Source organism: Uncinocarpus reesii, genomic scaffold (genome assembly GCF_000003515.1).
Source record: "Uncinocarpus reesii 1704 scaffold_1 genomic scaffold, whole genome shotgun sequence".
Lineage (NCBI taxonomy): Eukaryota > Fungi > Ascomycota > Eurotiomycetes > Onygenales > Onygenaceae > Uncinocarpus > Uncinocarpus reesii.
Window position 1 is genome coordinate 875,497 of NW_003052500.1, and position 27,045 is coordinate 902,541.

The 27,045-nt window shown below is 48.0% G+C and overlaps 14 protein-coding genes across 14 annotated transcripts in view; 8 read left to right on the top strand and 6 right to left on the bottom strand.

Annotated features, from left to right (window-relative positions):
- Window positions 1-979, top strand: part of UREG_00460 (uncharacterized protein) — a gene marked incomplete at both ends in the record, with an annotated part of 2,688 nt that extends 1,709 nt beyond the window's left edge. Inside the window, 2 exons of the mRNA XM_002540901.1 lie at window positions 47-206; window positions 262-979. Coding sequence (XP_002540947.1) covers window positions 47-206; window positions 262-979 — 878 coding nt within the window. The remainder of the gene's footprint in view (window positions 1-46; window positions 207-261) is intronic.
- Window positions 980-1,651: 672 nt separating this feature from the next.
- UREG_00461 (translation initiation factor SUI1) lies at window positions 1,652-2,160 on the top strand (the record flags this gene model as incomplete). The annotated part of the gene is made up of 3 exons (XM_002540902.1): window positions 1,652-1,769; window positions 1,859-1,951; window positions 2,012-2,160. 3 exons carry the CDS (start codon window positions 1,652-1,654, stop codon window positions 2,158-2,160), a joined length of 360 nt encoding a protein of 119 aa, XP_002540948.1.
- Window positions 2,161-2,892: 732 nt separating this feature from the next.
- On the bottom strand, window positions 2,893-4,347 carry UREG_00462 (uncharacterized protein; the record flags this gene model as incomplete). Its single annotated transcript, XM_002540903.1, has 4 exons — window positions 2,893-3,018; window positions 3,516-4,048; window positions 4,095-4,215; window positions 4,324-4,347. The coding sequence occupies 4 exons, from the start codon at window positions 4,345-4,347 to the stop codon at window positions 2,893-2,895; spliced, it is 804 nt and encodes a 267-aa protein (XP_002540949.1).
- A 626-nt stretch (window positions 4,348-4,973) lies between these two features.
- Window positions 4,974-6,075, top strand: UREG_00463 (uncharacterized protein; the record flags this gene model as incomplete). Its single annotated transcript, XM_002540904.1, has 3 exons — window positions 4,974-5,347; window positions 5,425-5,532; window positions 5,607-6,075. The coding sequence occupies 3 exons, from the start codon at window positions 4,974-4,976 to the stop codon at window positions 6,073-6,075; spliced, it is 951 nt and encodes a 316-aa protein (XP_002540950.1).
- Window positions 6,076-6,476: 401 nt separating this feature from the next.
- UREG_00464 (uncharacterized protein) lies at window positions 6,477-8,050 on the bottom strand (the record flags this gene model as incomplete). The annotated part of the gene is made up of 4 exons (XM_002540905.1): window positions 6,477-6,745; window positions 6,803-7,770; window positions 7,826-7,976; window positions 8,047-8,050. 4 exons carry the CDS (start codon window positions 8,048-8,050, stop codon window positions 6,477-6,479), a joined length of 1,392 nt encoding a protein of 463 aa, XP_002540951.1.
- A 1,837-nt stretch (window positions 8,051-9,887) lies between these two features.
- UREG_00465 (uncharacterized protein) lies at window positions 9,888-12,361 on the bottom strand (the record flags this gene model as incomplete). The annotated part of the gene is made up of 8 exons (XM_002540906.1): window positions 9,888-9,999; window positions 10,067-10,137; window positions 10,198-10,292; window positions 10,348-10,491; window positions 10,555-11,110; window positions 11,163-11,368; window positions 11,423-12,029; window positions 12,206-12,361. The coding sequence occupies 8 exons, from the start codon at window positions 12,359-12,361 to the stop codon at window positions 9,888-9,890; spliced, it is 1,947 nt and encodes a 648-aa protein (XP_002540952.1).
- Window positions 12,362-13,685: 1,324 nt separating this feature from the next.
- Window positions 13,686-14,153, top strand: UREG_00466 (uncharacterized protein; the record flags this gene model as incomplete). The annotated part of the gene is made up of 3 exons (XM_002540907.1): window positions 13,686-13,748; window positions 13,806-13,918; window positions 14,003-14,153. The coding sequence occupies 3 exons, from the start codon at window positions 13,686-13,688 to the stop codon at window positions 14,151-14,153; spliced, it is 327 nt and encodes a 108-aa protein (XP_002540953.1).
- Window positions 14,154-14,985: 832 nt separating this feature from the next.
- Window positions 14,986-15,288, top strand: UREG_00467 (uncharacterized protein; the record flags this gene model as incomplete). The annotated part of the gene is made up of 1 exon (XM_002540908.1): window positions 14,986-15,288. The coding sequence occupies one exon, from the start codon at window positions 14,986-14,988 to the stop codon at window positions 15,286-15,288; it is 303 nt and encodes a 100-aa protein (XP_002540954.1).
- Window positions 15,289-15,939: 651 nt separating this feature from the next.
- On the top strand, window positions 15,940-16,837 carry UREG_00468 (cell division control protein 42; the record flags this gene model as incomplete). The annotated part of the gene is made up of 5 exons (XM_002540909.1): window positions 15,940-15,972; window positions 16,126-16,184; window positions 16,240-16,420; window positions 16,488-16,720; window positions 16,777-16,837. The coding sequence occupies 5 exons, from the start codon at window positions 15,940-15,942 to the stop codon at window positions 16,835-16,837; spliced, it is 567 nt and encodes a 188-aa protein (XP_002540955.1).
- Window positions 16,838-17,643: 806 nt separating this feature from the next.
- UREG_00469 (uncharacterized protein) lies at window positions 17,644-18,776 on the bottom strand (the record flags this gene model as incomplete). Its single annotated transcript, XM_002540910.1, has 3 exons — window positions 17,644-17,872; window positions 17,931-18,156; window positions 18,212-18,776. 3 exons carry the CDS (start codon window positions 18,774-18,776, stop codon window positions 17,644-17,646), a joined length of 1,020 nt encoding a protein of 339 aa, XP_002540956.1.
- A 1,309-nt stretch (window positions 18,777-20,085) lies between these two features.
- Window positions 20,086-21,782, bottom strand: UREG_00470 (uncharacterized protein; the record flags this gene model as incomplete). Its single annotated transcript, XM_002540911.1, has 7 exons — window positions 20,086-20,156; window positions 20,371-20,423; window positions 20,450-20,627; window positions 20,925-20,998; window positions 21,030-21,128; window positions 21,184-21,364; window positions 21,476-21,782. The coding sequence occupies 7 exons, from the start codon at window positions 21,780-21,782 to the stop codon at window positions 20,086-20,088; spliced, it is 963 nt and encodes a 320-aa protein (XP_002540957.1).
- Window positions 21,783-22,685: 903 nt separating this feature from the next.
- UREG_00471 (uncharacterized protein) lies at window positions 22,686-23,575 on the top strand (the record flags this gene model as incomplete). Its single annotated transcript, XM_002540912.1, has 2 exons — window positions 22,686-23,002; window positions 23,056-23,575. 2 exons carry the CDS (start codon window positions 22,686-22,688, stop codon window positions 23,573-23,575), a joined length of 837 nt encoding a protein of 278 aa, XP_002540958.1.
- Window positions 23,576-23,969: 394 nt separating this feature from the next.
- On the bottom strand, window positions 23,970-24,959 carry UREG_00472 (uncharacterized protein; the record flags this gene model as incomplete). Its single annotated transcript, XM_002540913.1, has 3 exons — window positions 23,970-24,079; window positions 24,137-24,649; window positions 24,725-24,959. The coding sequence occupies 3 exons, from the start codon at window positions 24,957-24,959 to the stop codon at window positions 23,970-23,972; spliced, it is 858 nt and encodes a 285-aa protein (XP_002540959.1).
- Window positions 24,960-25,286: 327 nt separating this feature from the next.
- On the top strand, window positions 25,287-26,808 carry UREG_00473 (uncharacterized protein; the record flags this gene model as incomplete). Its single annotated transcript, XM_002540914.1, has 2 exons — window positions 25,287-25,804; window positions 26,196-26,808. The coding sequence occupies 2 exons, from the start codon at window positions 25,287-25,289 to the stop codon at window positions 26,806-26,808; spliced, it is 1,131 nt and encodes a 376-aa protein (XP_002540960.1).
- Between the last annotated feature and the right edge of the window lie 237 nt (window positions 26,809-27,045).

Sequence of the window (27,045 nt, forward strand, 5' to 3'; positions counted from 1 at the left end):
TTCGAGCTTGTAAGGCTTCCAGTGCTTTTTAAACTCGGGACTCTAGGAACTAACGTGGAACTGCAAAAGTTGTCCCTGAGTGGCAATTATAGCCAAGCGTTGCAGCAGCTAGAAGATATATCACCGCATACGCTTCATCGCCTCAAAAACCAGCAATTATGGACATTCGTCTGCGGTCTATTGAAATTGAGGCAACAGCTGCACCGGTACATTCGTTCAGGCTTGCTCCTACCAATTGCCATGGTAACTGACTTGAAGTAGAGACAACAAAGTGGCTGCAGAACACCTAGTTACCCAGCTTCGAGCTTGTGTAGTCAACGAACCCGAACACACAGCAGCTTTGTCGTTATCGGAGGTAGAATTTCTTATCTGCAAAGGAGATTATAGCGCCGCCCTAAAGCTGATTGAAAACATTGCAAAATCAACGCAGCAAGGTCTTTTTGATGTTGCACTTCAGATTAAGCTCTTGAATCTGAAAGCACAGATATTCCAAAAGACGGACCAGCCCGAACGCGCATTTTCTCTTGTTATGCGGGCAGCTAGCATAGCATATCGGTCTCGAGTGCTGCCCGGTCTGTGGGAGGCGCTCGGGAATCTTGCCGTCATTCTGATGGTATTCCGGGAATTCGAAGCCGCAGTAGATACCCTAGAGAGTATCATGCCTCAAGTGCTGGAAGGCGACGACTCCGTGTTAGCCGCTCGCACGTACTCCTTACTTGTGGATGCAAATATGGGGCTGGCCGGCCGAACCAAGCAGGATATGGTACGGCAAAAAGAATATATAGCAAAGGCATCGGAATTCATTGATTGCGCGTTTGCGGAGTATTCAAAGGTGGGGAACCTGAATGGCCAGTGTGAGATGACGGCAAAGAAAGCTACCCTGATGCATCTATCTGGGGATCTGGCGTTGGCGAACGATTATGCTGCGAGGTATCTAGATTTTAAACGGCAGGCTCGGATGGAGGCAATGGGAAGTTAGGGCCAGAGTCCATATCGCAAGCATATCAAGGCGATCGAAATGCATGAAGAGGAGCGATTATAGATCACTGTAATAGAGCTGCAATCACTACAAGAGCAACAAAGGTTATCATCCGTCGCCACGCAACTAGATTAGAGTTTCATCAATTAGTTACGCCAAGACCACACCCAGCCCTGCTTAGTCATGGGGGCAGAGATTTGAAGTGGCGCTTTCCCCCTTTCGGCAGCCCTCGCCTCCCCTGCGCTCTTCGCCAACTTTAAAAGAAGCCCAACCTTCTTCCTTTCTCCATCATCGTCAGTCTCAATCTCATCAACTCCACTCCGTCTTTGCAGCTCAGTCTTGATAGCAGTTCTTGCACATCTCCAACCTACGTTTTATTATACACCACTTCTTAGAGCGGTTCGTGAAAACAACTGAGTTTATGTCAATCGAAAACCTCAAGACCTTTGGTAAGTTGACTCCTTGTCTACCGCCACTCTCGCCCTCCCGGGGAGCCGCATTATGCTACGCAACAGGCTTTGCTGCATGTTCAAAAGCTATGGGGGCACATCTTGATAAACGATATCAAGCTGCCTACATACCCTCTTGCAGCGCGAGAAGTATTGTGTCGCGTGATGTCGGTTTTTGAAGCTCCTCCCCCTTGAGCGGGGTAGTTGTGCGTGTGGCTTGACGATGCATTCCACGATAGAAAGACTAACCACCATCTCGCATACAGACCCCTTCGCCGAAGCTGACGAAGATACCGGCGATACTAAACAGTCTCAAAATTATATCCATATACGGATACAACGTATGCACTTCTCCCTTCCTCCCTTGCTGTCTCGCTCCTCTGTCGTCCTAGTTGAATGCTTGGCACTAACACGTCACTCTTTATCACAGAGCGCAATGGTCGTAAGACTTTGACCACTGTCCAAGGTCTCCCGAAAAAGTTCGACCAGAAAAAGATCCTTAAGGTCATCAAGAAAAAATTCGGTATGGACTAGCGTCGCTGATTTTGCATCTCCACTCACTAATAATCTTTTTCGTGTCTAGCTTGCAATGGCACCATCGTGAACGACACTGAGATGGGCGAAGTGATCCAGCTCCAAGGGGATCAACGCAAAGATGTCCAAGAATTCTTAACCGACAAGAAAGAAGGGCTTGAGCTTGACTCCAAGACCATCAAGGTCCATGGTTTCTAAGTCAAGCTTCACGTCCCCTCGTCGTCTTCGTACAAGCCTACGCCAATGAGAGTTGGCAAAGTCATATCGCCGTCAAATATGTTATATGGTTGGATCATCTTTGTCTGCCTATGATGTCCTTGTCTATCCGATAGACGTGAGCTCTCTTCAAAAACAGGCGTCAGACGATTTATACTTCCTCGCGGTCAGCGGATACGCGGTGCGACCACAGAAAGAAGAAATATTTCGGTGATGGGCGACGGCGAGGTGTGGCGTCGAATAGATACCCATGGATGCATTAGATAGGTTATTTTTATTGTTCCTACGTTGGGCGACGTTTCAGATGGTATGCTTTACGAACTGCCTTGTCCTATCTGTTCGTCATTCAACTGCCCAAATTGTTGGTGGTAATCAGGTTGTTTCGGAATTTGCTGCGATTACAAATGGGGAGGACTCGCTTGACTGCCTGTCAACTTTCGGTCCAATGCAACCATCCTCCCCAGAACTGTTTGACTTTTAAGTTCACTAGTTTTATGGCCTAATCAGCAATTAATGGTATTGATGAATCTACTATGCTTTGTGCATTCATTGTCGTTCTCGTGGAACCTCGACTTAAAACTATAAATATGCGGGCTTCATGCTTTATCATACAAACAAACATGGAATGTAAAACGTAGAAGAACGAAGAAAACAGCATCGAGGGAGCTTAAAAAAGGGATGACCCCATACAAAAAAAGGAAAAGTAGTTGCAAGTTAACCATGAGGCGCGGTGCCACGCAAGTGCTCAACAACAACCATTTTCTCTGCAACGACTTTCCAGAGCTTTTTGCTCATAACGAGCAGAGGCAGTTCTAGCTCGTTTTCTCGCGAGAGGTGAAGCTGTAGAAGTAACGAACACATGCTTATGAAACTGGCAATGGAGAATACGGATAGAGAGGCTGCCGTTTCTTTCTTGATGTTGATTTTGCGTTGGGTGAGGTGGTAGAGCAGTGTGAGAATCTAGAGCGCGTCTTTATGTTAGTTTAAGAAGAAATCGAAGGACGGTAGAAATGGGGACGAACAGAAGTAATAGATATCCAGGCGGGAAGAAGTAGACGCGGGTCGGATGATGCACCGGAAAGATGGAGGATCCAGGAAGTGATATATGCGAGGAGACCGTTCGTGGTGAGGAGGCGGATTACGACAGCCAAGGGCGTATAATTAAGGAGCCTGCGCCGATTGATTAATCAGAGAGTAGTAGGAACAATGTCTGGTGTATACGCACCATCGGGACATTAGACAATCAGCAAAAAAGTAAGATAAATATGCGGAAGAAAAGCACTGCAGCGGAGCTCGTTAGCAGGATGTCCAGCGCAGAATCGGCTTGAAAGACATACCCAAATAATTGCGAGAGCAACCTCTGTCACCCTAAATCTCCGATCAGCATCCCAATCCACGGCAGCCACCGTTGCCGCTGTCCCCTTGACTATGGCCGCAGTCCATCCTCCCGCCCCGCCAGCCCCGTCGCCCTCCGGCTGCCTCCATAGATTCGGCTCAATCCTCAACAGTTCCGCCAAAAATGTAAACGCACAACGCAAACCCCACCATGCTGCTGGCACGATACTTAAAGCTCGACAAATCAGCAGCGGGAGGTACCAGCAACGATCGACGCCCAGAATCACTGCGACACGGGGATGTAGGGGGTTCGTGGTCACGGATTGCGGTGACGGGGTACGGGCGGAGGCCTTGGAGGAGGCATTGGAGGGAGAAGGAGGAGGAGGGAGGAGATTGGGGTCGAGAAGGTTACTCAGGATTGCGGTATGGCGGAGGAGAGCTTGAGAGGAGGAGCCATGGCGAGAGGAAGGGGGGGAGGCGGCGTCGGGGGTGGAGGGGAGCCAGTCTTGGAGAGTTCTTCTCTTCTTTGAGGTTTCTGTAGTTTATCTCTAGCTGGCTGATAGACGAAGCCTATCAAGGACTGATGGCGAATTCAGGAGCTGGGTTTGGAGGCGGAGGGTTCAGTTGAGCATGAAGCGCCACTGCGGATGGGAGAAGGAGATTTGGTTTCGAGGGAGCTTGCGATCTTGGGCGCGACTGCAGCTAGTTGCTCAGAAAGTACGATGCAACTCCCTCAGAAAAGCGCAATTAAACGCAGTTCCTAGCGGCCACTAGCCCAAGGATCTTGTTCTAGCTGCAATGCTCTCTCACTTGGAGGTTAGCTTGCAGCTCCATCTCATTACGGAGGTGTACTTGTCTACAGTTGTGCAAAATCGGCTCCGGAAGAAGAATCAATAAAATACGTAATAAGTCTAGCGATATTCAGTTCACTCTGGCGTCGTGGACCAAGGACCAAGGACCGTATCGCGACTTTTGGGTATGTTCGGACATCCGATGAAGTCTGATAGTAATGATCTCGAACACGATGGAGCTGGTTTCCATGGACAGTGAAAGAGGTTCCGACGCAATGGCACGCAGACGTCAGTTCATGGCCGGCTTAATCACACTCGCAGCAATACCATCACGCTTCCCCAGCTTTCCCAAGAATCCCTTGCATTCTTTTTCCTCCGGGTTTCATTTTGCGATTTTCTGCAGCGAAGGCGAACTCGGCGGATATGATGACTAATAAACGGCCTTCTCTTATTAAGTAGCCGACCTTCCCTATTTTAGACTAGTGTAAATAGCTTATCGGTTTATCATTAATCCGAATAGCTTTGCTTATATAAGATTCACGATTTTGATAGAAATGCGAAGTCGAAAAGATTGAGACGAGGACGACGACGTTCCCGCCTTTCGAAAGGCTCGCAAGGAGGCCAATTACTTTAAAGAATCGAAACTGATACCCAATACCCCCCGCAGCCATGAATCCCGCCCTCTACCTCCCCAGATCCGTCTCCTCGTCCTTCGCCCGCTCCGCATTCCCCAGAGCTCCCTCTCCCCTGGAGCCCCGATGTTTGCTGAGGCCATTTTCTTCCTCCCGAAATCAACATGCGGGGATGCAAGGGGGTGTTCAGGCCATAAAGCCTCGCATTCCACCGCAGATGAGCATGAAAAACCGTGTCAAGCAGAGTATGAGCGGAGCTAGCCGGGAGATGCTGCCAGACGATGTAGGACTATTACCAGGCACATTCATTAGGCCTGTGTGGCGGAATATGCCTTCGATATTCAAAGATCCCAAACTGAGATTAAGAATGGAGTGGATGACGTTGAAGATGAAGGTTATGAATTTTATCAGGTATTTCCATTGCTCATGCTTCTCTTTCAGCGAGTTTTAAGGTGGAAGTCAAGCTAATAACTTTTGGTTATTACTAGCATATTATCTTTTTGTAAATTTGTAAATAAAGGTCTCCCGCTGAGACTACGAGAACGAAAGCGTCGAGCGCTCGATCTACATAAACAGATGTACACCGCCTTTGCAAAGTAGGTTACTTCGCTACCTTTGCCTCGTTTTTCTACGGTGGTAGTTTGATTAACGTTGCATCAATCGCATACAGTGGTGACGTCGGTCTTCTTAAACAAATTTGCTGTCAGGGCATTCATCAAAACTTCGCAGCCCGCATTTCTCGCCGTCCACGTACCACCCCCCGCCTTCTTTGGACTCTTCATTCCTACAAAAAGTTTCCCTTTGCACCCACCTTTTCCGGCGCTCAAGTTGTTTCGGACCGTGGTGCTGCACTTCCCGAGGCTAAAGGCTTTGGTATTCGACAGGCTGTGATCAGAATACAGAGCAAACAGTCGTTGGTGACACCGGGCACTGGGGAGGAACAGAACGTTGAGAAGCAGCAGGATTGTACAGAGTATATTGTGCTGCAAAGATTTATGGTCAATGGGGAAGACGGCGACTGGAAAGTGTGGGGTTTGGCGGAAGAGACAACACCGGAAGATTTAGAGACAGATCCTATGTTTGCGCAAGGGTTGTCGATGAAGGACCGGATTGAGATGTTGACTATGAAGTTTAAGTAGTGATCCGACTTTGTGGATTTCCGCTTCATTTGATGATGGAACGGGAACGGTTTGTGGGGAAGTAGGAGAATTTTTGAAGAATGCCTAGGTGGCTAGGTATGTAACATGTATTATATCTGCTTTGTTTTGGAATATAGCAAGCGAAAAGACGGGGCGATTCCTCAACTTATTAAAATGATACCGCCTGAGTCGAGATAGCATCAAGAGCATTGACAGAAATGAGCCGCTGCAAACACCAGAAACTTGTCATCAATTATTTCAAAGCAATAACCCCCAGCCAGTAGGCTGGACTATGGTTACCAATATTCCGCACTTTTGTTTTAGCTGCAATTCAAAGGCTTAGTTATGGCATAGTTGCTCGCCGGTCGCCGTCAATGCGCATGCATAACCGCAATCGCTGACTACCACAACTTCCACCATTTATCATCTCCTCTATCAGCCTCAACAGCGGGGCTATCATTTTGTTTACCATCCTCTTCGTCCCGGGCATTACCCACAGGGCGAATGGGGTCATCGACTTGGCTCGTCGTTCGCACTGGCTTGATCGGTTTATCGAACGCATCAAAGTGTTCGCCCCGGACTTTAGAGACGACGAACTGGTATGCTATACGCAATGCGAATGCAATGAGGGCAAAGATAAAGCCTCCAACGGGCGCAGCGACGAAGGCACCTATGACGTATGTCAGCGTTTGGCCATGTTATAATCAGGGGGACAATAGATACGCACCAAAAACGCTCCAATCGTCCGCATACAGGCCGTTTTCCAACAAGATCAAACGGCCACCTTCGTAGGCACTTCCATAGTATATGGTTCCGAAGATGAAGATAGAAAGAATGCCTCCCAGACCTCCAGCAATGACTTCGGAGCCCTTCCAGAAATAACACTTATCCCAAAGACTGATGACTAAGACTGGGATCGCAGATGCAGAGACAAGATCCGAAATCAAGAAAATTTGCAGTACACTGGGTGATTTCAGAGCGACCACCACCACAGGGACTATGCACAGAACCACACCGATCCGGATGTAGATCAGGGATAGTTTGTTGCGAAATAAGTCATTACTGGCTGTGCTGACCATGGCAGACTGAAGGCTGTCGAAAGCAGCTGTGCTTAGCGCAACAGTCATGACCAAAACAATTCCGACGACCCAGCCAGGTAGCTTCTCCAGGAGAAGGAAGAACGCAATGGAACCGGACTGCGGCGGGTCTCCGGGCCATGCGCCAGACCAGGCTGCCAGAAGACCAGTGCTTCCAACAAGAACCAGAATACACAGGACGGTGAAACTTGCGATAGAGACGCCAATGCGTAGATCTCGATCTGTCTTTGAAGCGAAGGTGCGGAGCCAAAAATTGGAGAGAAAGAAGTCGTTGGTCAAAATTGCGACTGGGAGAATATAAATAAGTTGCCAGCCGAGTAACGAGGGCTCCAAGAGCCCGGATGAGTCGATGAGAGAGCGGTTGATTTGAGTCTTCGTCCCAACTGTAATGACTCCAATAATGATAAGGCCGACGACCATTGCCCCTTGGATATTGTCCGTCATGAATGAGACTTTGAAACCACCCAGGGACGTGTAAATGGTAGTTACTACAACTTGCACGATCACTGCTGGCAGCCCATTCAGTCCCGTAAGCGCATTGACAATCTGCTGCAAGGCGGACAGTTCGGCCACCATGTAGAGGAAGAGCGTAATAAGTCTATCTATCTGTTAGGGAGATTTATTATCCTCGACATAATGGAATGCGCACTTACGTGAGAAGGCTCAGATACATCGCAGCAGCGACCCCATATCTCTGCCTTGTCCATTCCGTCAAAACGAAGCCTTCCGGGCATTTTTTCCGAATAATTGGTCCAAGGTATCCAAAAGCCAAAAGCGGCAATGAAGAAGATAATCCGTAAACAACTAGACCCTGAACACCAGCAATAGTGGCAATTTCGGGATAAGTGAAAAGAATACCGGATCCGAGACCTACACATTATGAAATCGGTAAAAGAAACCCTGCAATCAGCAAATTCTATACTTCAATTATAAACGTTTTGAAACCAAAGGGGAGGGGAGAAGCGGCAGCACGTTTCTCACGCAAGCATTAACTTGATCGAGTGTTCAACGGTACAATCTCAGCATCATGCCCGCACTAAAGGTGTAGGGATCTCTCCAGAAAAACATGGGAAGCTTTCAAGAGGTGGATCGTCCAGTCATTCAGTGCCACAATCAGCGCCCGTAGTGTTGCCGCAGCAGAAGCCGCTCTGGAGCCATCGGCTGAAAGAGCGAACGCAACGCAAGTTTATAACCAGGTTGCGCTCGCAGCCCTCGTAGACAGACGCCCAGAGCAACATATGCTGAAGTGAACTCTCTGATACGAACCTGTTCTATGCTGCGCCAACTATTCATGTCTAGTTTTAGGCTTTCTGGGTTTATTGTGGGCGACACAGCGAGCTATGGACATGCTCGTGATTTGATGTGTTCCGAAACCAGGCGGAAAACAGATGACATCTCCCGGAGGTCTGACAGATAGAAATTCGATAAACCTATGCGGCTGCCGCTTCTCATTCGGGAGAAGAAAGAGTTGGGCTCCTCGCCCATGCATTCAACAACTCACCCGAAGCGATGAAGTTCAAAGCAAGAGGCAGAGCTAAACCAACTCAGATGGGCAAAAGACCGCCCGACATGTATTAGCAAACCCACAAAAAATAGAAAAATCATAGCCTTAGGCAAGGAAGGACGAGTTTCAGCGCTAGCTCGTGGCTTGTTAAATTCTAACCCTTTTGCGTTCCATTACTGGACAGAAATTGGCCTTTTGTCTGCTTGCGCAGCAAGTAGGCAATATAGAGACCGACGACGCTTGTGGCAGATGTTAGCTGGAGTGCTTTTTCTAAATTAAGGGGGCAAAAGGCGTACAGAAAAGCTCCGTAGGTCAGATATATCAGGGCGTTCGACGCCTGAAAGGAAGGTTGGCCCATGTCTGCAGATGCGCGCTCTAAGCTTGGAGAAAGCCCTTCTGAGATTCGAAATTTAAAGCAAGTAATAGGACAAACAGAGATGAGGTGCTGGAACATCCACTTGGTTCCGCTAGAAAGACGAAGACGAGAAAGGAAACCCGAAAACCGGATGGCACGCTGTGGTTATTTATCCCACCGTCAGGATTTTATATTTTCTTTTGTCTCTTGTCGTGGTTGATTGCGGAGAAATTTTACCTGAACCGCATCCACCTGTTGCGAGATCCAGGCCAGTGATATGAGGTCAAATCCAACTAAGCTTCAACTAATAAGCAATGTCCATACCAAAATTCCTGAAAACACATGGCTCTCACTTGTCATGTGGATAGTTTTAAAGGCCGAGTCCAACAGTGAAAGAGGATTGTGGTCAATCATCCAATGATCATGCTTCACTCCCTGCATTTGCGGGCGAAGAACAGCGTGGGAGTGGATCTAAAAGCAAGCCATCATCCATGGCATTTGCTTGGAATCGCGAGATTGAGTTTTCTGCATGAGCTAGGACCCAGACCCGGATTAAAAGGCCTTGCATGATTGATAAGACAAGAAGTAATATCAATGACGAGAACGTAGCCCAGCGGCCAAAAATGAATTATATCCACGACTAAGTTTCCAAATTCCATGTTGTAGAGTGAAATCCCAGCAGATGGATGCCGCAAAATCATTAAAAGAGTTAATTAATACAAAATGATTGTGCCAATCCCAAGTTCACACGGATATTGTTGAGCCAAAAGGATAAAAATCACAATCGCCGTACTGTATGGCGAAGGTTCTGTATCTGAAACTTCCCAAGGGGGCGAAGAAGACATATGATACTCGTCTAATCATCGTCAAAGATTTGAAACGTATTTTGCAAGACGGTTTCGATTACTCGCGCCTGCCATCCGGAATCAGCGATGCTGTGGCCAGCATTGGAGCCCATAAGCGTTAGGCTGTCGAGTATTTATTAGTATAGGCAAAATAGTGAGTGTAGTTAACCAACAGGTGCTTTATACTTACCCAAAGCTGATGGCAATATTGCCCGCATTCATTCTATTTTCGGATGCTCGTTCTTGCACATGATTCAGGTGCTGGAAGACGATAAATCAGTGAAAGAAGATTAAAAACAAATGATTATGAAAGATAAATACCAAGATCAGTGCTCGTAGAGTGGCATAATTTGGGTCCGGAAGACTATTGATAAGGGCATGTAAAGTGTCTCGACGTTGCGTATCATCGTCCTTGCCTATTAAGAAATTCAGTATACTGGTGTCTTAGAACGAAGCTCCCTAATCACTTACGAGCGGCATTTATAAAATCCTGATAGCGTTCGTTTGTAAACAGTGGATCAGGTAGCTCCCGAAAGAATTGCTTCAAAAGACCGGCTACACTATTGACATCGTGATGGAAGTTCTCAGGGTTCGTAAAATCGACTTGCCTCGAGTCTGCGGGTGAAATAAGTATAGGAAGCATACGAAGTAGATAGACTTTTAGGTAAAAATACGCACCATTATCAAACATTGCTTTCATCCGCTGTATGTGCATGGTGTTCCCCGAAAGTCGGTAGATCCCTTCCACATTTAAACCAAAAAGCTCAACCGCTTGAATGCACTGGTACACGATCATTGGGATCGCAGTGGCATCCCTTCGGAACAAATCCTCCAAGCTAACTCCAAAAACCGGGTTCAACGGGGGTAAATCTGAGTGTTGAGCCGCATTATTGGCAGATGCAGGGCCCGGCGCGGTTACCTGACGGTCAAAACTATGTGATGGACGCGGCTGGGGGGGAGGATAATGCTGAGGATACGGAGTAGTAGTTGGATAGGGTGCAGGAGAGTGGTGTTGCGGCGTCGGCTGCGTAAAGAAAGTCTCCTGATGGGGGTGTTGGAATGTTGGAGGGGGAGGAGGACGGGGTGGTTGAGCATGGTGAAGCTGGGGAGCGTTATGAGGCGTCATTTGAGCAAAAGCCTGTGCTGCGGTTTGAGGAGTTGGCGTTGGCGCAGTATTGATACTCAGGGATTGCCTTTTTGGATGGGCACTTGGATTTTGAGATGTAGTAAGAGTCTAAACATCAGTACCGTATTTTTCTTGAAAACGGGGTTGAATGCTCGCTTACTGGGTGGCGCTCATATCTGATTGTTGTAGAACTCGAGTTAGCCTTAGATGCATGGCTTAGGATATAATCCTTGAAATCTCGCTCGTTATCAACCTGACGGGCGGCTTCACGAAGACTCTTTGGTACGGGTGCATTGTCGTTGGCTTGATGCCTCAAGGGGCTCACTGATAAACCGCTACCAAGCAAAAGCCTCTCGCTGAACGAGGCTGTGAGTAAAATAATTAGCGTGGCTCCATATATCGTGAAGGGGACGACCTTACCAAACTTTTGCATTTGGAGTGCTAGTGCAGAGTCACATTCGTTGATCAAGTCTTGAAGGGCACGTGTGGCTTGCGGCCTGAGAGTGGCAACAAGCTCTTGTTTCTGCGTCTGCGCAGCTTGTACCTTATTTGAATAATCCGTGTCTCCATGTTGAACTTTGCGGAGCAAGTCCTCCTCATGTTGTGCAGCAGACTTGGGTCCCTTCAGTCCAAATTTCCCGGGTTGGCGGTCGCCGGTTTTAGCACGGTCATATTGCTCTGCAAGGTTGTCATATTTGGCTTTTGCTTTCTCAGCTGCCGCCTCAGCTTCCTGGACCCTTTTCTCCGCATTCAGACCATTCTGTTTCCAATGCTTTCGGCCTCGTTCCATGTTGGCTGCCAATTCATTCAAATCCTCCGACATTTGATGAAGGGAAACGGAAAATTGGAGCCCATGATCTGCCATGCGATCGTGTATCTTGTTCATCTCATCGTAGCTTTTCGCAAAACTACCTTGGCGATTGTCCGGCCGTATCGAGGAATCGTGCATGGCACGGGCAAGCTTCTTGAGTCCCTGAGCATGGTCTTCTTCAAGAATCGATCGCTTACGGAGGAAGGTTGCAAAATCCTATAGTCAAAAAAAGGATTAGTACGCCTCTCAAGCGATCAATTGCTGCAAAGGAGAAATTACCCGCGCAGATGAAATGCTTTGTTTCAACCTGTTCAAAAGAGTCAAGACGCCAATCTGTGGTTTACTTGTTAGGATAATGCGCTGGTATATCTGCAAGTTCGGCACGTGCATACATCAGATTGGATCACTTTGTCCAGTTTCTCTTTTTCCTCTTGATTGACTGGCACAACCTGCGGCGCTTCAGCGTCCTTGTTCTGCGGCGAATGGGGAGAATGCACCTCCGCCGTTGGAGTTAGTTCCGGGCTTTCATTGACTGTTGGGTCAGCCATGGTGATGATGTCGTCCACGCGCTGCTAATATGAGCTCTACAGAGCAAAAATCCTCGGCGCAGCGTGAAGCAAGCATTGGCGTTGTGAGCTGATCTGACCGTTGATGCGAGATTAAGTTGACAGTTTGGTGGCATGTGGTTTTGTACGGCGAACAGCACTGACCAACAAGGCAGCCAGTTCTCACTGTTGATTTCATCTTGCCTTCACCTAGTCAGCACAGCTATGATTGAGATCATTAATTTGACAGATCCTGTCATTTAACAATGGCAACTTTGGCTTTTATTCTAGGCTATCTTGACTAATCCTGCTTTGCAAATACTGACCCTTGAAAACTTGAAGTGGACCAACCACTTCTCCCAGCAAACCACCCGATCTACTTCCTGACACTGCCAAAACATGGTGTGGGGGGGAACGACTCGATATCCTACTAGCTTTTAGACTAGTTGATGGGCGCTGAAACGCCTGTTATCAAGCATGGCGCCCCGCAGCATTTGTAGTAGGATTGCTGGGCGAATGTATTGCGCTGGCTGCCCCGGAATCTCCAATCGGCGCCTCATTCGTGCAAACCTGAATCGAAGCTCCTGAAGTCCACGGTTGGCCCAATTGTCAACTCACTAACCGTTTTATTGTACGGATATGAATGTATCATGATACCAGAGTCCTGCGATTTAAATCGAGGCTAGCCAAGGTTCGTGACAGTCGGACGTTGTCGAGTTTGCTCCGCTTTCAAGACCTGATTTTCCGTGCTTAGCTTCATGCACCGGTGGCATCAAACTCCATTGTTCCCTCGTGAAAGGGCTGCAAATTGCCAACTGCCAACTTATAGAATTGATTGAGGTGATTTGTGCCGACCTATTAATGGTACGGCTTCAAAGTAGCCCTTTGGGGCTTTGTTCGAATTGACCGCTCAACATCAATTCTTTGCGCTATGCGGACCCGTTCATAAACTAGAACCTATCGATGGATAAGATTTTGGCGTATCAGCGAATTTATTGGCATCCCGCATTTATTCTAACTTTTAGCTAGAAGCCTAGCATATGTCTGATCACTCATAGACTCCTTGAGGCTAGACATCCGTATTTGTGTTGAGCTCGGATTGGTTTCGAGAGCGAACGGACATGATGCCGCGGTTGAGCTCATCGGGACTCGCTGGTTGGCGGAACACCCCCACAACCCTTCCAGAGCTCTCCGTAACCGATAGTGCTGGGCGAACCTCCTTGAACCTAGGTCTGGCAAAGAGGAATGCGTATTTATAAGTTGGCTGTGCGAATACATATACAACCCATCCTCATATAGCTTCCTCCCAAGCATACCATTCTTAACAATGGCTTCTAAAGAGATCCATGTTGTTGCCACTTTCAAACCAAAGGCCGATAAAATAGACGATGTGAGTCTGGAAAGCGCCCACCGCGTTTATCTCTCTGACGGGAACCAATCCGCATAGGTTGCAAAGATTCTTGCTGAGTCCGCCGCGAACATCCACAAGAAGGAGCCAAATACCTTAAGGTTCTATTTGCTAAGGCCTAAGAAAGGAAACGAGCTCATCGCCGTCGAGAAGTACGTGTTGCGTTTTGGATATTGAGCGACGACTTGCACTCCGTTTAGTGTACACCCGGAACCTAACCAGAATGGCATTGTTAGATATGCGGACGCCGGCGCTCTCAAGGTCCATGGCGGCACGGAATACTTCAAGGCGATGATCGGCAAAGTCACACCATTGTTAGCTGCACCGACAGACTTGAAAATCTGCAACTTTGTCACCGGGTTTGAGGGTAGACCATCCAAGCTATAAAGTCCAAAAAAGATGGCAGCTCATCGGAGCAGGCAAGAGGTTTTTCGGGAGCGATTAACTGCCGGGGCTATCCTGGAACTATCTGAGCTCACTTGAGAATGAATAACTGGGAGAGAAACGGGGAGAAGAGGTAAAAGAATGAAATGCTAGGCAAATTAGGCCGGATATTCACGGTATTACCTGAGATAAAATCACCAGAGAAAGGAGATTAGAAATGGTATACAGAGTAATGTCTAGGTCTATCGTTATCTCGATTCGAGACCCCCGCAAGTATCTTTGCGAGCTTTCCCCAGAGGGCCAGAGCTGTGTATCCAAACGGCAAAGGCTCTTAACCCCGTTTGCAGCTCGCCGTATTTTGTGCAATCCAGTGAACACAGGCCATGCTTCACGACCAATAGTCTTGCAAACTCGCCACAGCGAGGTCCTCCAGGCTGGGATTTTCTGTCCTCCCTGAAGAGTGACAGGTGACTCGCCCCAGGATGGCACGAATAGGGCTGCAGCAGTTAGCTGGGCGAGCCCTAGCGCAGGATGGCCCGTCGGCCTCAGCGGTTGATCAATTCAAAATAATAGCACATGGCCCCCATTCTGCTATATATAGAGTATCACACCACCTTTATATTTCCGCGGCACCCTATTTTTGTTAGTCGAAACCCGAGATCTGTAGAGAATCGTGCGGTGAAGAGGATGAAGCTGGCGGCCAGGCCGAAAGGGGTGTCACGATGCTCCGTACCATCGACAGGGTCCTGGGCCTCAGAGAATCCTGTCAGTGAGAATGGTTTGACATCTGTTCGAAGATTCGAACGAACCTTGGTAAGGCATCCCGAGCGTAACCATGGGCGTTATTGGCTGCGGGCATCGAGATGAGACGCTGCGCCAAGTGCCCCCTGTTTACCAATCAATGCACGCTGCCGCCAAGAAGCCCAGGACGGAGGTGTCGACTAGTTCGCATGCCCCATCGTCAACTCCTGGCTGCTTGGGGCGGATCGTGCCTCTCACTCCTCGCTATCCTGCTGCTGTTGCTTTTGGGCGAAGAACCATCTGCTGGACCCAGATTGCCCTGCTACCATCTCGAACTCAGGATCAGGCCCCAATCTTTCCCTCCGTCTCCTGCTGCTCGAACCTCCGTTCGCGCTGATCAGTGCCCGTATCCCGATCGCTCTCCCTTCCCACAGCTCCGGCAACCTCCCTTCTCGACGACGATTCACGACCTTCGCTGTTAGACTTCTTTCAGACGTATTCACACTCTCAATATTTTCTCTGTGCTGTGCTGCTTGCTTTGTTTTTAACTTCGTCTACGACTGGCTCCGCGGCTCATACCCGAGATAACCGTCGGTTGCAAAGGAAATAATCAACGAGAGCTCGGAAAACGCTGTTGGCAGTGCTAGATCCTCAGTGCTAGCTGCTGTTCTACTTGCGAACTCAAAGCAAGCGAATTCAAGCTGTGCAGTCTGCCTTTCGGGTTCTGTGACTTCTGTGATTATCGCTTGGAAGAGGGTCGCCCCAAACTCATCCTCGCACCCTCTAGTGCAACGCATTTTGATATTCAGTAATAATTTCCAAGTTTCAGCTCTAGGGAAAGGTCAGTTTTCATTGTCACCTTGAGTTTTGCCTGATTTTGTATGGTAAACAAACCAGTGCTGACTGAGCTTGAGTTGTCAGGCCTCTGGACAGCTTCTAACAGCCTCTTCATCTCGTTCTCGTCGGTCCAATCTCATCTTCCAAAGTTCGTCTATATCCTATATTCCGGAAGCATTCTCAACACAGGCTCCCAAATTACGTGACAAAGATGGCTTCTGGACCTGCTACTCAGTCTCTGAAGGTTGGTCGCCATCCTGTGACTAAACCCTAACCTACTTGAATATCCCCTCTGACAGTTTGTTTACTTCTTAGTGCGTTGTTACCGGTGATGGTGCAGTGGGCAAGGCAGGTGCAGGAATACCAACATTAACCAACATTTACTAACAAGCCTCAGACTTGCCTTCTGATTTCATACACCACCAATGCCTTTCCTGGGGAATATATTCCAACTGTGTATGGCGCAACCCTGCTTCGATATTTGCTGTATATTAATACTAAACTGTCCCAGGTTTGACAACTACTCAGCAAGTGTTATGGTGGATGGTAAGCCAATTAGCCTTGGACTCTGGGACACTGCAGGCCAGGAAGATTACGATAGGCTGCGCCCACTATCCTACCCCCAAACAGATGTCTTCTTGATCTGTTTCTCAATCGTTAGCCCTCCATCATTCGATAACGTTAAGGCGAAAGTAAGTCCATGTTAGATTTGAGGGCTGGTTGGTATTACCCAGGGTCTAATGTTCGTTTCAAATGTAGTGGTACCCGGAAATCGAGCATCATGCCCCTGGTGTTCCAATTATTCTCGTCGGTACTAAACTCGATTTAAGAGACGATAAAGGCACGAATGACAACCTTCGTGCGAAGAAGATGGAACCGGTCAGTTACGAGCAGGCTTTGGCTGTTGCAAAAGAAATCAGGGCCCAGAAGTACCTGGAATGTTCCGCTTTGACCCAACGAAACTTGAAGAGCGTCTTTGATGAGGCAATTCGGTATATTTCTCCTGTGAGGATGGTCGCTAGTAACCGATTTTGCTAACATTATCCAGAGCTGTTCTGAATCCCCGACCCGTAGCGAAGCCAAAGGCAAAGAGATGTAGCATACTCTAAGGACTCTAACACGCTTTCTCTCAGGGAACCCTGCGCTAAGACAATATCTCAATCCTACCACTTCGAAACCTTCAACCTTAGCGTACCCACGATCTTGCATATTCTTGGTAGTAGATACCCAACTTGTATTCGGACCAATCGTTTCTCTTAGCTCGATACAAAGTCCTCTTGAAGTCTGACGCAGCGAGCATCGGCCTTTTCCGTCATTTGTACGTGATCGATCATTACAAAACATGTCAGATACCCCGGGGTGAATAGAGTACATATACAACCAGTCTCGCCGCTACTCGTTTCAAAGCGTGCTTCGATACCGTTGACTTGTGCGTGCAAACCATGGCCTGTCCGGAAGAGCATGTATTGAATGGCTCCTGTACCATTTCGAGAGCGTATACACCTAATCTTAAAAAACTTCCATTCCCCAGCGTTCGTACACGAGTTTTCCCGTCTTTGAATCTGAGCCCCGGTTTCCATACCCTCTGAATGTCCATATCAATGTCAGTGTTGACTTTTTTATTGATTTGATAGCCATTTGCTTGCCTTTGCACAACTTGATGATCTGCCTACATAGCCTTTTGAATTACTTCGTTTGCCAAATTTCATGACCTTGTTGTTTTCAACTTTTCAACCGTTTCAATTGCATGGTGGAGTACAAATCAGCGTTATAATCCCGAAAGCTTTCCCTCTCCCGTTCATGGACTGGATGGCTCTATCAATCCCGCCCTGTATACTCCTGTGATAAGAACTTGGGTACATATAGCAAACGCGCCATGCGCCCATAATTTATCAACTCTTTAACACAAGTCGCACTATTGGAACCAAAATCTTCGGCTGGGGTGTAAATCACCATAAGGGGCTTCCTCAGCGCCGTCATTGCCCGTCTCATCATTTTGCTGGCCAGCCTCTTTCTTTTTCTCTTCAACCCTCTTACGCTTTGCAGCCTCCTTCACCGCACGCGCTCGCTCTTCGTTAAGTTTCTTGTTCTTCTCCTCGATTCTTGCTTTACGAGTTTCCGACTTGGAGCCCCCACCGCCAGCGCTAAAGTGACATATATCAGCAGCTTCAACATATCCGGAATGGGACCAATAGGGCATACGTTAACTCAATACCAATCTTTCTTGCAGGCGATTTCCCGTCGTCGAACATAGTATGATGGTACAACTTCAAACATGTCTTCATGCGATCATAATTGCCGAACTCTACGAATGCGAAACCCCTGGCTTTCTTGCCGTCTCGTTCTGTGGGAACACGTATGTGAATGGGTTGGAGTTTTGCGAAATGCTTGGAGACGGTCTCGTGGTTGGCGCTGTAGGGGAGATTACCTGTTGAGCGAAAAAGGTTAGTAACTAGTGGATATCGTAGCGAGTGAATACGCACTGATGAAAACAACGAATCGGGCTTGCTTCTGGTCGGGATGGATATGGTCATCGCCCTCGTGCTGCGCGTCTTCTCCTTGAGGTTGCTCGTCCTGGCCATTTGAAGTTGCTTCGGTGGGATTCGGTTCTTCTGGCTTCACCTCTTCACATCCGTTGGCTTTGGCTCGTTTCTTCTCTTTTTTCTCCTTCTTCTCCTTTCTTTCTTGCTTCTTTTTATCTTTCTTCTCCTTCTTTTCCTCTTTATTTTCTGCTTCCCCGTTCGTAGTAGCCTCAACCCCGTTGTGCGTGGTCCCGTCCTCTACGACTTTCCTTTCTTGTTTCTCTTTCTTTTTATCCTTCTTCTCTTTCTTGTCTTTCTTGTCTTTCGTTTTCTTTTCCGACTTCTTATCTGATTTCAGCTCCGCGTCCGTGATCCCATTTTGTTCAGCGGCTTCATCCCTCGAGAGTTTTTTCTCCTTCTTGCTTTCTTTCTTCGTTTTATCGCCGGCACTTTTCTTCAGTTTTTTGACATCAGCAACTTCGACAGCATCCTCCACAGCTTCGCTGCGTTTCCGTTTATCGCCCATTGTGGGTATTGTCTATTTTCTTGTTTGCGCTGCTCGTAGATTCGACGTGAGACCTCGAAGGTAAAATCGATTCGGCTTTTGGAGGAAGTACGGAGTAAAACCCAGAGGTTATACGCAGCGATGAGTCGCAGATATACTTGCGACCAGGCAGCAGCTAAGTAATCACTGAGGCTCCGTGGGTGAGCAACCAAACCCAATTGCATATGAGATTTGACTTTTCGTGAAATTATTCTGCCAAATGCATTGAAAGCGGTGAAGGCTCTTGGAGGGCGCTAACTAGATAAACTGATAACAAGTTCATCTCAACAGGACACACACCAACCTTGTCAACACGGAGTATGATGGGCAGCGTTACAGTTGGAACAATGCACCTGAGCGCTTCTACCTCAGTCAAATAGACCAAAACACTTTCAATTTCATATCTGGGCTAATCGGTTATTATCCCTCTACCGTACTCCGTACAATACATGAATATATGTAGCTAGCCCATCGGGTTTCTGATATCGTCTTCCTGCCTATATAATCCTCTTCGTGCATCTGCTGTGTTCCGCAATCCTGATCTTAACAAGCAACAGAATTTTAAGAATCGGAGAAAACACGCCTGAAGAACGAAATTTCGAGTCACGATCGGTCAGAACAAGAGCGATAAGGGACAACCGGAATACCCAGGATTCTTTCGGTGCATGGAAAAAGAAGCATAGCGCTTATAAGTCCCGGCATACCTATCCATCCGTGGTTAGGAGAAGCTTAATGGGAGGTCTGTAGACTTTTATACTATCCAACTCACTTTATCGCCTTTATCGCCAAATTTAACACAGCGCCCTTTACAACATTTGAAAAACCGGTTCAAACAAGACGAACCCTCTCGGATACAATGGGACGCAGGGCTCCCAGCCATGGCAAACTGCGCGCTGCTGACGAAGAGAAGCGTAAACCACAGGAATTTCATGTTGACTGGCACCGATAAGGTAAACTCGAGAGGAGGATTTAACGCGGGCGTTGACAAACAGAATCTCAGCTGACTCTCAAAAAGGATTCAACTTGCCTACAAAATAGCAGAAAAGCTGATCACTGGAAAAGGTTTGCAACTGGTATCTGGCTGGACGCATGCTTCTTATATTGCGAAAAGCATGATCCCTTTGGTCATCGTTGCTGGTTTCTCAGCAACTCCGTAACAAAGAATTTTGAACATCAAGTGGGAAATGGTGCTACAATCCATGCAATACCGGAGCAGAGCGTATGTTGCTTCGAAGGGATTGGCCAAACGTAGAGGTTCATTTGGTAGTACATACTCCGTCCATACATGCCCCTATAGGTATTGTGCCCGTAGCGGTCTGTGCACTAGACGGTGGCTCAACCTTCGCTTAACCAAGCCGGAGACTAAACGGAATGAGCCAGATAAAACTCGCCAAAACAAAGTGATAATGAGAACTCGCATTCTTTATTCCAATAATATTGATGGTTGGTGTTTCTGCGCAGTTTAAATAATCCATTCTCCTGAAGTGGCCATTCATATTGTTAAGAATGTATACTCCGTACATACATGCATGTAAGTATTCACACACATCGGAATACAGGCCATTGCTTTTCATACCTGTTCCAACAACGATTGTTGGGGCAGCGGAGCCAGTAGCAAGGTTTTTAGCTCTATACTTTGCTACAGATTAGCATACCGTAAGGTATCAAGATGCGCCTTGCTGATTCGTGGCGATAAATGCAAGGATTCGCACATCAGGTGCGACTGACTGCCCCCAAATGGCTCCAAGGCCGAAGCGCCGCGGGGAAGCTCGAAAATTCCGGAAGGCCGCGACGTGCACATGATAAAACGGCGGGCCCAGTAGTAGCCATCCGCTCAGAACCGGTTATTGAGGCTTATCTCCAAAGTTAGGCTATGTCGTACTGGTACCCATCTCAAAACACTAATATTTCGACTTTGTCATCTTTCGACTTATATCGATCCTGTAAGTCTGCACGATTAAGCAGTCTGAGCAATGGAAAATGTAGGTCTTTCATGTCGAATATGCCTCGTTTCTTTTGGTCGATGTACGATCCGTCTATCACGATCCGCTTCAAGGAATCAAGGTTCAGAGCCCCTATAAACCGGTTAGACTGCAGGCTCTCAAGCGAAAAGGAGCGCGAATAACATACCTGTATCAATAAGATCATTCAGACGGACCGGTGTGCCTATTCCTATGCCGACCCTGCCGCACCTTTTTAGTTCCCTGCAAAGTAAACGCATTCGGAAATACAAACCTCGTCTTTTTAACAAATTCTTGAGATTCAGCGAGCTTGATATGCTTTGCAAACAGTTTAGCAACAGCGCAGTCTTGATTTTGAAATTGCCGCAATGCCCTTGTAATAGTTAGTTATGTGCTATGTTTCTAGTCAAGCCAGGTAATGTATGTACCTTGTAAGGTCCGCGGCTCGGAGTCCAGCAAGTGTCACCAGGAGGGTATGTGGGCTGCCATTAGCCTCTGCTGCTTGCGATAGTAATGATCCCTTCTTCGGGCTGTATTTTTTAAGGAACGCCGGTAGATTCTCAAGGGTTCTAGGTGACTCCCAGAGCGTCGTGTCGGTGAAGGCATAATCTTGAAAAGGTTAGCCATAGGGTGTCACAACAACGCTCATAGTTTAGCGCAAAGTGATTTATTTAAAAATAAATCAAAACATGGTAACATCAGAGCGCGGCTGCCACATACCAGGGACGTATATATCGTCCAGCTCAACGGCAGTCAGATCTTTATTATGCCGCTTTGCCTTCTGCGCGAGGTAGTCTGCCAGAAGCTTCCCGTCCATTTTGCCAATCGACTCGTCAATGCTATCCTTCTTGTCTGCGTCTTTCACATCATCCGCGGGCTGCTTTGCTTTCTTTTGTTTCTTCCGCTTGCGTCTTGCTCGTTCAGCGCTGGTGGTAACAGGGACGGTCTTGTCTGCCGTATCTTCGTCATTTTCTCGTCCTCTTTTCCGTTTCACTTTCGTAGATGTTGCTATTAAAGAGGAAGCCATATTCAATAATCCTTTTGAAAAAGCCCAAGGATATCAATCGTGAAAACGCATTTCATCAGTGCCTTGATCGAAATTTGTGATTAGTCATCGGACGGCATCGCGCACGGACCAATGGAGCTGCCATCGTCACCGCGCACGCGTTGAGGATTCCGTGAAACTGGCGATCTGGGAATTCGGCGCGGAAGCCGAGCTGCTTTGTTAATATAGCAAAGTTGCTTTGAGAATATTCCGTTTGGCTTTTCCGATTAGTTTGGCGATACCCAATGGCCACACCTACCGGGACAACCCCGCAAGGTGCTCCGCGACGGCGGCGTGGAAGCGCAGGAGCGGGACCAAGTCCTGTTCAAAATACACCATACAATACCGTGAGTACCCCATTTCCTCCACTGCAGATTGACCTTCTGTAACACTTGAATAGCTACAGCGATTGACTGAGATGATCGGGGACCCTACCACTCCAACCGGACGCCCTCGAAGGTCGCTCTCCGCAAGCCGCGTCTCGTCACGTCGGAGTTCCCGTAGCCTTGCCGGCGCCAGAATTTCAGGTGTGATTCCAGGTGGTAGCCATGCACCTGCTACTCCGCATGCGCTAAAGGCCTTTCAAAGGCGTGCGGCCGCCTATACCCCTGGACGTGATCGGCGGAAGAGCGGTCGGGTTCAGAGAGAAACGCCGTTGGACATTTTGAGGAATCTAGGCAAAGGTCAGGATACGATGTTTACAACGCTTCGAATGCCCAAGTGCGAAAATACACTGACAGAACATTATGAACCTTAGCACTTGCTCCCACCAGCGAAGTTATTAAAACCTCCCCAACGACAGAGCCAGAAGACGAACTAGAGCGAGAAGAGAGTGATGATGTAGACCAAGAGCCAGATATGCCGAGGCCTAGACTTTCTCTACCAATGGATGAAATGATTGTTCCCGGGCAAGATGATGACGGAAGCCCTGAAATTGCGCCTCCTCGACTATCCGTCCTGCCTGACGAGGATGATTTTACGCAGCGATCAATTGAAATGCCACGAAGGGAACGAGCCGCTCGAGATCTCGCAACGCTTTCGAGATATAGTTTGATGAGTACGAGATTCAGCGAAAACTTCGGAGACGCAACTCGGTTGGAGGATACGGAAGAGGGTTTAGATTTCACTGCTGAGCAACAAACTGATAACTTTGTTGATGACCAACTTGACGTAACTATAGAGGAGCCGACTTTCGACACGGGGTAAGATAGATCCTTTTTTATTTTTAAGGGTATGTTGTTCTAATTTACATAAGGGGTGAGACTGAGGATTTGCGGCGGTTCGACCTCAATTTTTCATTTCCAACACCAGATGCTCCTCAGCACATCGAGAATGAAAACGAGGACTTCTTTTTGGATGCCACAATGCCTATTGCTGATGATGCTTCTCTTTCGTCTGGCGATGACTTTGGAGCAGAAGGTTTGGAGCTGGCAGCGCCAGAGATGTCGAGGATGGCTTCAAGTCCCGTCCCCGAATCGTCACCAGAGGCCGAAGCGCCTCAAACATTCCAACAGGATCAAGATAAACAGAAACTTTCACGGCATGGAACTCCTATCCCGAGTCTGCCCCGCGGAATTGTCAAGAAATTAGCCACTCGGTTCGCTCGAACAGGAAGCGGAGGCAAAACAAGACTATCGAAAGAGACCCTTTCTGCAATCGAACAGGCCACGGATTGGTTCTTTGAGCAGGCGAGCGAGGATTTGACTGCCTTTTCCAAACATTCCAACCGCAAGACAGTAGACGAAACCGACGTCATAGCTCTCATGAGAAGGTAATATTCGACCCATCTGGAGACCCATAGAACAGCGACTAACGTTATGTAGACAGCGGCAAATCGGCAAGGGCGCATCTGTATTTTCCCTTGCGCAGAAACACTTGCCAAAAGAGTTGCTTCAAGATATCCGCTTCGGTAAAAAGTGAAGAGCCACCCACGGGTCACAAACCCCATCATTCGGATTGGGTCACGATACAATGAGGGGAGAGATAAATGAGACGCGTTCTACCAATTCTTACTCTGCCGGACTCTCCTGGTGGTCGCGTTCGGTTTTTTCCGAACCACCATCCACAACATCACCGCTGTGGCTAGGGACAGCCCGTACCTGCAGTTGACGTGTTAGCCGTGGAAACACCAAAATATTTGCGCATAGGTACTTAAGATGCATCTCTCTCTTACCATGTAAAAATATACTGGGTATGGTTGTTTCTGAGGTTGACCTCGGGAGCACGACCAATAGGTATTCCGTTCGCTTCCCTTCGATACTGTTCCAACAGCTCCGGTACTATTGCCGATCAGCAGCTCCTCTAGGAACGTTAATTTCACGCGACGAAGACCATACCCATAGTTTCTTCGATCCATATAGGCTGGCTTCCTGTCAATTCAGCCATTTGTTTTACATCTGGAAAGTAGAACTTTCCCTCTTCTGGCTTATTTTCAGGGGTGAACATATTCTTCTTCCACGGCGATCGAAGCAGTCCTTCCACAACGACTTCTCCCTGCGGTAAGCCTTGCGGTCTTTGCCTCTGATTCTCTAACGATTTTGGGATCCAACCACGGTTGATGAGAATTGTGCTCTCCCCATCTCCTCTTTCCAGCGGGGTGATAACAAGGTACCCGTCTTTACCCTCGTACATCCGCGGGCCGATTAACATTTCTTGGTCATGCCTGAAATGGCCCTTGGCATACACGCGACGATAATCGAACTCGGAAATCGCTTCAGGATCGACGGCTGGTGGGAGAGGAAGCGGGGGTTTAAGAAGGCGATCCTCAAAAGTGGTTATTAACTTAGTTTTCCAATCAAGTCGTTGCACCTGCCAGGTTCCAAGGGCAAAGGCAGTGATGGGAATCAGAGCTAGATACACAATCCCAAATTAGCACAATCCGATGCAGCCTCACGAGCAATGAATTGAAAGTTTTGAATGCACACCTAGTATGATCAGGCCCGGGCCATGTTTCTGGCCGGTCCGCACAGGTTTCGATGGGTTGTCGGCAACCGAGATCCAATTGGGATCATCTGCTGGAGTATGTGCAAGCCGGGCTTGCTGCCGCTGCTGTCTCCAGCACCGTGAACAAGCATTCGAAAGGCCATCGGAGTTGCGATGGCGGGATGGACGTGAAAATGCGGAGATCAAACTCCTCCGGAGGAAGAGTGACGATTTCATCTGTTTCTGCACATATGGACAGGCCTAAATAGCAGAGTTCCAAGATCTGTAAAAGGACCTAAGCGGCTGCCTCCCAGAAAGCCGTAATACGGGTTCCAATCCAAACGAATGTAATCAGTGAATCCGTGCTTCGACCACCCTGATATTCCGTCGCAGTCTCATGAGAACGGCGATGATGACTAACAAGCCTCGGCTGACTAACTAGTTAGCGCCATTTGCCTCCTTTTTTAATGATGACATCGACTGAAGCTCCTCCGCCACCCCCAGGCTTCATCATCTTCCACTTCATGTGTCAACAGTTCTCAACCTCGAGCAAGCACACCGACAATGGACGGGCCGTCGCGAATTCGCGAATGGGTTCAGTCGAAATTCGGCCGCAAACATTATGAAGAACCCATAGCCCCTGAGGCGCCGGCGTTTTTGTCAAGTCTTTCTCTCGTTTCCAAGCACCAGCGTTCTGTTTCTTCCTCGCTTTCAAGAACTGCTGAAATTTCAGATCCTGTCCCCAAGGCTGTGGCTAACAGCCCTTTGTTTAAATTGCCTCCGGAGCTCCGCAATTTGATTTATGAATTCGCATTTGGTGGTCGTATTCTTCACTTGGAATTGCAACCTAAGTTCATCTGCATGTATCCTGTTGGTATGAGCCTTGGATACAAAAGCCAGTATCATTGCGACGATAGCACGGAACGGGAATTCTGGCACTGGTGGAGCTCTGTGTGCAGACGACACCCGGTCAAAGACCCTTGGATGGACCACTGCCGTCGAAATTGGGCTGAATCCTTGCTATTCCCGTCTGGAAAATGCCCGCTGGGTATCATGGGCTTTATGCTCACTAGCCGACAAGCGTGAGTTCCGACTGGAAGCCCCTTTGTGTTGGCACGTTTGCTTCAATACATGTGGAAATGCTCTACACAAGGCCCTTGGTTTCGTCCCGCCATCCTAGCTTACACTTCAGTCTCGTGAGACAAGCCTGCTTCTTGAGGTTGAACCTTGATTTCATGAGAAACAGCGATTATCACCTAGCCTCGTGATTTGGCTACTGAGACGAAGATTGCCAGCGAAGAGGTTTCGCTGGAGAATGACGAGAGTCCTTTGAATACCTTTCTCGTGTCAAAGGCGGGATATGTCGACTGTTATACAAATGTACCCCCTTTTTCAACCGTTGCGTTCCATGCAAGTTACTGCAATGCAATGAACTTTTCAACTTGGGAACCAGCTGACTTGCGCTTCTATTAGCTACGCCGAATGCATTGACGTGCTTTACAGGGCCAATACTTTTTATACCAGCAGCACGCTCCTCATGCGTAGTTTTCCGGCTCTTGTGCCTTCAAGGCATCTGCACAGAATCACGTCATTAGAGTTGAGCTTGAAGCTGTTTCTACTGGATGGACCAGCCCCGTTGAAGGAAGACACACTTGTAGGCTGGCCTACTCTCGACGTGATCATTTCGATCATTGTGTCCCATTTCAGGTCTCTACGAATGCTATATCTGGCTGTCCACACTGGGAATGCCACGGCTTTTCCTGGTCAACGACGCGAAATTTCCGACGCGGAGTTCGAGAGGCTCTGGTCCAGGACCGATAAAATTTCTCGCTCGTTCGGAAAGCAACTACGGACCTTTGTGCTTGCTCCTCAGGCCAGCGTGTTTTTGGAAATTGAGGATATGGCTCGACAGGCACCGGCCGATGTTGAAAACCCCACCCTTCAAATGCGAGATGGCCGGGTTTGGCGAAGTGTTACCACTGAAGATCCGGAAGTTGATGATTTGGGTTTTTGGATTGAACAGGGCGCAGGGGATTATATGGCCCTTTGCAATGTGGACGCCGCTTTAGAAAGAATTAACGCCTGAATAAATGAAAATTCGCGATGATCAAATTGAAGGAAATCAGAGAGCTGAGAGAAGAGAAAAGAAACAAAGTAAAGGCGAAGGATCGTTCACCGGCTTTTCTATCTTTTCTAAAGGAGTTTGGGGGCATTTCACCGATCGGCTTTGCTTGTTCAGTCAAAAGCTTTTGGTTGCTGCAACTTCTGGAACACTGACACAGCAGTGTTATACAAGTGGAAAGAAGCCTGGGACCATGAAATT